The sequence below is a fragment of the Gracilinanus agilis genome, chromosome 4 (assembly GCF_016433145.1).
Source record: "Gracilinanus agilis isolate LMUSP501 chromosome 4, AgileGrace, whole genome shotgun sequence".
In the NCBI taxonomy this organism is placed as follows: Eukaryota; Metazoa; Chordata; class Mammalia; order Didelphimorphia; family Didelphidae; genus Gracilinanus; species Gracilinanus agilis.
Genome location: NC_058133.1, coordinates 388,813,150 through 388,822,214, shown reverse-complemented (window position 1 = coordinate 388,822,214; position 9,065 = coordinate 388,813,150). Strand labels below are relative to the sequence as shown.

Here is a 9,065-nt window from a genome sequence, read left to right as displayed (position 1 = left end):
CTGCTGGCAAACCAGTAGAGACTTGAAACAGGTCAAGTCAAAATCCCTATGCCGATCAGTGGTGGGACAGGGATGGTAAGTAGCCCCAGTATTTCTAGTGGGTATAAGTTGGGAAGAACCAGTCTTTAAAAAAATTTTTTTAGCATTATATAAATGTTGGAGGAAAAAGGAGTCAACAGAATGTTTTTATTACATATAAATATATCTTTAATGAATTTGATATTACAAAGCTGGAGAAACAAAGTAGTGATGCATTATAACAAATTGATATTTTTGACACTGATGAATAATGCCAGTAGAAGAAAATGGTAGTGTGAGGATAAGCTACATGTATGAGGGACAAGCCATCCTGGCATCCCAATGATACTATAGCATAAAGATAAGACTTATACACTTAGCTAAGCTTTTCTAATAGACTTCACAATAGTTGAGTGAAGTCATACATGTGTTTCTCTGTTCTTTTAAAGAATAAATAAAAGTAAATGAGCTATATTCTCCAAGTAACTAAGCTATTGTCAAGTTGCAAATTCAGTACCTTTGAGAGTCACATGCATTCTTTGTGGCCATCTGGTAATAGACCACTTCAAAGAATGAGGAAGTAAAAATATATGGTGGACTTCAGAAGCAATTAAATAGTATGCTAGTGTCCAAAAAGGTAGTACAGCCTCCAAAGGTTCCTAATTTGGGACCAGAGAATAGAGCTTAGGTCCTGAGAAAATCATGCTCATTATATTCTCTCTTATTCCAAAGGGAGATTAAGAGGGATGGGGATACAATATCTCCAGACCCATCACCATTTATTGGCACAACCATCACCTCCACAAATGCTAGAGACAGTAGTGCCAATGTTATATACAAAAAAAATGCTGATTCAGTAGCTATAATAAGCCAACTGAACTCTTAGAAGCTACACAAGTACATTTCCAACCATTAAGGTTTATGATTACTTTCCCTGACCTGATATGGCTAGAATAAGTTAAATACACAAACCTTATTGCCTTTGCTGGGGACTTCTATGAATGTTTCAGTGAAATCTGATGCACCCTAATAATGCTGGTTCACATTACAGTTTAAAATAATCACTTTTAGAACACAGAAGGATTTTCCCACCCAATGTCTAGTTCAATAGTACTGAACTATAACCGGGCTCCTCTTTGAATAAATCAAAATAGAGTTAATTATCTCCACAATAAACTTTCACAATAAATAGGTACAGTTCAATTGTAGGTCTTCCCACAAATAACTTCATTCAAACTGAAGAAGGACCACATAGGATTTATTTATTGAGGTTGGCAGGGATTCATGTGATTTCACAAGTGTAGGGAACTCCTGGTGGAAAAATTTCTTCCTCCAATGCACATTGGCATTTTGTCTGTAATTCAGTCTTAGAGAGTTGCCCAGTGCACTACAAAGTGACTTAGTCATGGTCACACAGCTAAGATATGTGACCAGAACTTTAGTCTTTTTTCTGGATTAAGGACTCGAAGATCCACCCTCTCTCCACTCTAATAAGTTGACTGATCAGACATGTGTTTCCATTTTTGTAGGAAATGCATGAGTGACTTTCTTTTTGCTCCCATTTATTTTAATCAATAAAAAGATAAAAAAGCCACCTAGTTAAAATGCTAATGCAATGTGGAATGTCAAAGAATCCCTCTTTAGACTCCTTTACACAGACTTTATGGGAATACATTAATCATCAAAAAATAGAAATAAAACTGCCAGAAGATTTTTTAATTTACTTGCTCTTCTCCTCCCAGGATAAAGGGAACGGGGAAAAAAGTTTTCATGTCCTTTGGTTTTATCCCCAGGGCTCAAACAACGCATACCATTCTTACATATTCATATTTGTCTAAGACATTAGGACCTCCCTCCTAATGCTACCCTTAGTCCAACAAGTTTCCCTGAGATATGAATGTCACATGGATAATTCCCAATTCTGCTTTTGGCCGAGTGTTTCCAATCAACATGCTAATGTAAGACACTGGGAATAGAATACTATAGAAAACTTATTTTTTCTTTTCTGTTAAATGTAAAGTTCTCTCAAAGAGAAAGATAACAGGCAAAAAAATAAGATCAATCTTCTTGATCAAATGTTGGCAAATATGTTTTCAACCTCAAAATGTCTGAGACAGACTCCTTTCTGTCTTGATAGAAGCTTAGTCCCGTGATGATTTCAACATCAGTGACCCGGGCTCTATGAAGCTTCAGCAGCTCTTCCACCCATGAGGATTCCTGCTTCCCATGCTGTTGAGGCAAATAAAAAATTAAAAGGGAATCAGAAAAATAGCGTAAATAAAACATATGTATAGAATATTCCATCTTATTATTTGGTGTGACCAACTCACAAGCACCTATTCTTGCATGAAATTAAAAGGGAAGGTGATGAAGCAGTGGGAGGGGGCCATGGAAAGAGGCTTAGGGGAACAGGAATCAAACCCGATTTCTGCTACATGTGTGACCTTGGACAAATCTCTCTGGATGTCAGTTTTTCAAAATGTAAATTAAGGGAGTTACACTAGAAGACTTAGAAGGTCCCTTCTAGCTCTCAATCTACGATCCTGTCGTCCTAAAACTAGTTTGGTGTCCTTTGCCTTCAAGATGTAGCAATCTAATATACATTATGCATATTTCACATAGAAAACACTTAATAAAGGATAACTGACATAACACAGAGAATAAATTCAACTCAAATACAATAAAAATTTATTAGCAGATTATTGATAATTAATGGTTATCTGCATTGATTGAGGATAGATTAGATGATCTGTGTTACCTTAGACATGTCACTTAATCTTGCTGGGCTTCAGTTTCTTTATGAGAGAAGAGCTGAGGAACCTTAGGGTTCCTTATTTCCAAATCCTGTGATTTTTAATGTCCTTCAACTTTAGAATACTATGATTCTAACTTCTGAAATGTCTATTATGGACTCAATCCTCTGTTAATCAATGGATGAAATATAAGGTTTATTCATGGAACTTATGGCATGAGACACAAACAGACATGCTTAGATAACTAGATTACAAAATGAAACATGAAAAGAGAGGTTTCAAAAATGCTAAGTGAGGCCTAAGGGAAGAAAAATCATTGTTGACTTGGAGAATAGAAGAAAGGATAAAGGAAAACAATGTAGGAGGTAGCATCTATTGCTTCCTTCTATAGTGTCAAATTAGGCTCAGGGCTGTACATAATTATCCATTTAAAATATGTAAGTCACCAAAAATACTTACAGTACAACTTTCACTGTTGTCTGTCCTGTGAGGGACAATGAATGCTAGAGTCTCTAAAGAATTCTCACACCTCCAGGGAGTCTGGGTTTTATTTTTGCAACTTGTTAGTACAATGAAGTAATGAGTGGGTATCAGGACTTCTTGATTATTGATGCGTTTGCTGTTTCTGTTTTAAAATAAAGGAACAGGTAAATATATCTGTATTCTGTTAGGAGAGAAATTACATATTCTTATTTACCATTATATTTCACTATATTTAAAGTAAGTGGAGCATGCTTTATAAATTCAACCTAATCAAATCCTGAAGCATATAAATCACGTTGACAACTTAAAAAAACCAAAGAGCAGCATTTTTCCAACATGTTATATGTCCTGTCCTGTTCTCCAAGGTATACTCTGGACTTTCTCAGCCAGGTCCCAGAACTTCATCCTGAAGCTCACTCAAGTCCTAGAATCCACACCTTGGAAGTTCTCTACTCATCTCTATGGCATGCCACTGATTGGATGGCTTCTACCAGCACTTCCATGCAAGTAGGGTACACAAGCACACAAATTCTCATTCCTCACCAGACTGCACTCAAGATTTCCCCTACAGTGCTCCCAAGCTGGATACCCTTATCTGCACCTCCACCACCATGGCTGCCTTTTCAGCTTTCTCTTATGTGTTGTTGTCCCCCATTAGAATATAAACTCCTTGATAAATGTTTAGTGACAAACTGACAATGCTATATACCATGACAAGAAAAATAGGATTAGCAGATCATCTAAATCAGAGGTTCCCAAACTTTTTTGGCCTACCACCCCCTTCCCAGAAAATAATATTACTTAGCCCCCTGGAAATTGTATTTTTTTATTTTAATAGCAATTAATAGGAAAGATAAATGCACCTGTGGCCATCACCACGCCCTGGATCACTGCAGCACACACCAGGGGTTGGTAGTGCCCACTTTGGGAATCACTGGTAAATCAACGAAGTCTGAAGGACTTTATTCTCTAGATCACTATGCTACGTTGAATATTATGTTTGTAGACAACAAAAATTCTTCAAATTATATCAGGAATGGTATCCAAGGGACATCAGAAGATCTTGAAGAATGGGCTGACTCTTCAGAGTCGATTTATATCCAATAACAGATAAGTCACACATGATGGGTGAGCATCTGTATCATTGGAGAGAGTAGTCTCACAGATGAGACCACAAATCTATCAAACTATTGGCAGAGAATATATCTGTCGAACATAGAAAAATCCCCTTTCATTTCATCCAGAAATCCTAAAAGCAAAACACAAGCTGAAATAGTCCTGTTAAAATAAACTAGTGCCAAAAACATGCCTAAACTTATGAGAGAACTTCATACAGGATAGCTGTCTAAATAAGGAGCACCTTTCTTTGTTGAAAATATGCAAGCACAAACCTGTTGAACCCTTGGTGGGGTATTATAGAAAACATTCCTAGAATGGGAAGAAAATTAGACTAGATATCCTTCTTGGATCCCATTTAAAGTCTTAGAATTGATTAAATTTAAACTATTCAGATTTAAAGTTTAAAAAGTAGGATAGGACACACGCAAAAATCTCAGATGTTCAAACAATAGAACAAGGAAATAGAAATGAGACAATCATATTTTAAAATAATAATCTAATATTAATAACATTCATCTATAAAATGATATTTAAGAGTAATATGAGATTGTATCCCAAAAGACACACAATGAAGAAATATATTCTTTATGATATAAATTTCAGTAGCAAAACAAGCATACCAGACTAAGCTTACAGATAAATCAATAAACCCCAACTATCCAGAGGATTTGATCCTAGTGCAGTGCTTATATATGAATCAGGTATTTGACATTAAAAATGTATGAAGAAAAAAAAGGGGAATGTAGTGTAGGGTAAGGGGGAGAAGGATGAGAGACTCTTATCTACCTTTCACTATAATTTGTCTGTTACACTAAAACATGCAAGATGACCAAACACGGAGAAGGAGAAAAACCAATTTGCCCAACAATGGGACTATCCAGCTACAACTCCCTGAGCAAATGCCTCACACTCAATTTATTTGAGTCAAAGGTGTTTTGAGAAAAGAAAGTGAATTTTATGTTCTAATCCTAAAATTCCAAGCAAATTCTAAGCTAATCCAGATATAAGGGTGCCCAGAATACTCATGCAAAGTACAACCTGGCTATAGGAAACCCATTTACTCTTTTTTCTTCTTAAATATTTGGGCTTGTTGATGGTTTTTTAAATGTTTAATGAGGAATTAATTTTTATAAAGAAAAGTAAGGCCAAAATCAAAGATATATAAATATATATTCTAGTAGAATATAAATATTGTGATTCAAATAAAAGCCATAAAACCTGCTTACAGAAAAACAAAAATGGGAAATAAGGAAATTTTTCTTCTTTAGGGGAGAGAAAACGAGTATACTAGAATCAATATACTAAATGTAAACAAACTATGTGGTGCATGAAATAGTGAATAGGTAACTGGATTAGGAGTCTGGAATATCTGTATTTGAATTCCACCTCAACTTCTAACTAGTTATGTGACAACTTCAAACAAGTCATTTAATCTTTTGGGGCATCAATTTCCTCATTCATAAAATGGAGAGAATAAAAGTAAATACTCACAAGGTTCTTACGAGAATAAAATGAGAGAATGTATTTTATAGATATTAAAACTATATAAATGTAAATTACCATAATTAATACTTGACTCAAAGTTAATGAAAACTTCAAATTGTAATTTAGTTACTAGATATATAGTGATTTTTTAAAAATCTTATTCTACCATATTCTATTATACCTCTCTCAAAACAATTTTATTATTGATGGTCAGTTCTCCATTAAAAGGACAAAGATAGGGCCTAGAACTATTATTTCACTGATATAGATATCTCTGGATGAGAAAAACCCCTTACCAATTGAAATAAAATTTTCTTTAACACATAATAATCTTAGAGAGTTTGCCTACAGTAGCCACTGATAGGCTGGGTGACTTGACCTACGTCCTATAGCCCTTATGTGTCAGAGGTAAAACCAATCTTCTAGCTCTAATCCCTTTTGGTTTCAATTTGAACCATTTGTTTTTTCTTTATTTAGACTGGGGCTAGAGAATATTGAACATTTTTATATTTACACTGGATTCTAAAACTTCCACATTAATAATTTTATTTTATTCTCTAAGACATTTTTAAAAGTATTGCATCCTACATGATTCACAATTATCTTCCCAGTATCAGACAAAAGTCATTTAACCCCAATTGTCTAGTTCTTGCCACTCTTCTGTCTTAGAATTCATACTAAGACAGAAGGTAAGGGTTTAAATAAGGTGTGTGTGTGTGTGTGTGTGTGTGTGTGTGTGTGTGTAGCTAGAGAGAGAGATGGATGATATATGGATAGATAGACAGAAGGATAGATCGATAGATAGATAGAGATAGACAGACACAGATAGATACATTTTAAAATGTATAGCTATGCAAACAAATTCTCATGCTAGCCAATTTTTTATTTTTCAATTGATTCTTTCTTGCCTCTTTTTTACCATCCAAATAGCATTATGCTATTTTTCAATTCATCTAGTTACTGTGCTTATTTTTTTCTTATAAGAGAAAGATTTTTATTTTCAGACTTCTATAATAATTAGTCATTAGTTCAAACACAGACTTCTACTTCTCAATTGCATATATCTATCATGATTTTTAAAAATAAATTCAATTCTACTTAATTTTAGGATTAAAAGTGGCATTTCAGTCAGAAATAATTCTCATAACTTTCCTCATCTAAAAATTCAGTATTTTTATATTTATATTTTATCATTTTTTATCTCTTTATATTATATATAACATATGTATGTTTTTATACATAGCATATATATGTACATTAATATATATATTTATATATTGCTATTTATTTTCCAGAATACTTTATCAAGTATCATTTATCATCCAAAATTGAAGAAAAATATGTGCTTGTCTTGAAACAATAAAAAGTAAAAGTGAATGTCTGGAAAATGAGCCACTTCCTTACTTTGAAAAATTAGTCTAGCTATTCACCTCCAGAGAAAGAACTGTTTTGAGTCAGAAGGATGTAAATCAAAGCACAATATCTTTCACATCAATGTATACATGATTCTATTTTGGGATTTTGATTATGTGTGAGTGTGTTCTTACAGCAATGACCAATATGGAAATGTGTTTTGCATGATAATAAAAATAAAATGTTAAAAAACCGAAAAGTTAGTCTAGCATAATGGAAAGTTCACTGGACTTTACAATTTCCCTCTCTAATTATACTATTTTTCCTTTCAACACCTCCCCTGAACTTTCATTTATCCTTATTATGACCCCTGATCCTGTTGGATTATAGGGAGGGGACTACATGTGCTAGTGATTAGGGCAATCACCAGGCCCAAGGGTGAAGTCCTTTCATGAAAAAAGAAAGGAAACACATCACAGGAGAAGGTAAATCAGAAACCAACTCAAGTCCGACATCTGCCAGAAGACCAAAGTCCAAGGAGTGAGGTGGTAACTCCTAATAAAACAAAGGTTTCAAGCTAGGGAAGGCTCACATGAACTAAAAGACATGAATCAACAAAAGTGTCCATAAAATGATAATTTTTCTGACACGACCTTTTCTTTACAATCCTGTTCTTCTCTAGAGGTCTTCTTCCTCACTGCCTTCTCGCTCACATCCCAGTGATGATGCTTTAGGAACCCGACTCCCCAAAATGCCTCTCCAAATTTCAAAGACATTATGTGGTAGGGAAGTATCAATGGAAATTCTCTCTAAGTTGTAAGACATACATGAAGTTAACAGTTTCCCATGTCCTTTGCTTAGACCCATAACCAAGCCTGTCTGTTAGAAACTGAAGTTGCTTCTTTGAGTAAAAGATTGCACAGACCAAATAATCTTCTTGCCTACATGTTATTTGTAGAAATAAGCAAGAATTGGTGTGAATATGTTGGAATTAAGGTGAATGACCAGGGCAGGAACTATGGAACAGGATGGACCAAGATCACTGGCTTACAGTTTAGATTCCAGAAACAAAGTTACCAGTGCCATAATTAATTGTAATTAAATCGTGTATTCAATTATTGCTCATGCCATTAGCATAATATGTCTTCCAATATTCCATAATATGTATCCCAAAAAGAGCCAGGATTAAAGACTGAGTCTCTGTCTTTCCTATATTGGCCAGCAAAGTCAAGTTACACACAAATAGATTGCTGGAAAACAAAAGAGGACAATAATTCTAACATACTTACATGCAAGGAAATACAGCTTGCCCAGAAGTTTGATTGTACTCCCTCAAAAGAATGAAAGATTTTTTTTAAATAATAGTATAAATGAAATGAGAGCAGTAGAGAAAGAATTAGAAAAGAAAAAAGCAACCTGGATATCATTTTTCAAAGGCAGAAAAAGATGAAGTAAAAAATCTGTGTTGGGAGAGGAAAAGCTTTATAAAAATAAAATCTTTGAATGGGGAGAGATTATACAAGTATCCCACAAATGTGAAGAGTCATAAGGAAGCTGTGGAGGAGAAACCTGGAAAGAGAATTAACCGCTTTGAATAAGAGATATAAAACTTTACTTTTTTAACACACTGCTTGAAAATTAGAATAGATCAAATAAAGTGATTCCATGAGACAACAAAAAATATAAAACAAAGCTAAAAGTTTTGAAATATCAAAGAAAATGTAAATTATCTAATAAATAAACTGATCTGGGGAACATATCAAAAAAATGTCATCTAAAAGTCATGAGATTACATGGAAACCATGACAAAAAGAGAGAGAGAGAGAGAGAGAGAGAGAGAGAGAGAGAGAGAGA

At 34.3% G+C, this 9,065-nt stretch overlaps 1 protein-coding gene across 1 annotated transcript in view; it reads right to left on the bottom strand.

The window, feature by feature from the left end:
• Positions 1 to 235: 235 nt before the first annotated feature.
• The window catches only part of ENPP1 (ectonucleotide pyrophosphatase/phosphodiesterase 1), a 107,552-nt gene continuing 98,722 nt past the window's right edge, over positions 236 to 9,065 (bottom strand). The window contains exons 24-25 of the mRNA XM_044676991.1: positions 3,231 to 3,396; positions 236 to 2,247 (exon numbers count right to left, since the gene is read on the bottom strand). Coding sequence (XP_044532926.1) covers positions 2,077 to 2,247; positions 3,231 to 3,396 — 337 coding nt within the window. The 3' untranslated portion in view covers positions 236 to 2,076. The remainder of the gene's footprint in view (positions 2,248 to 3,230; positions 3,397 to 9,065) is intronic.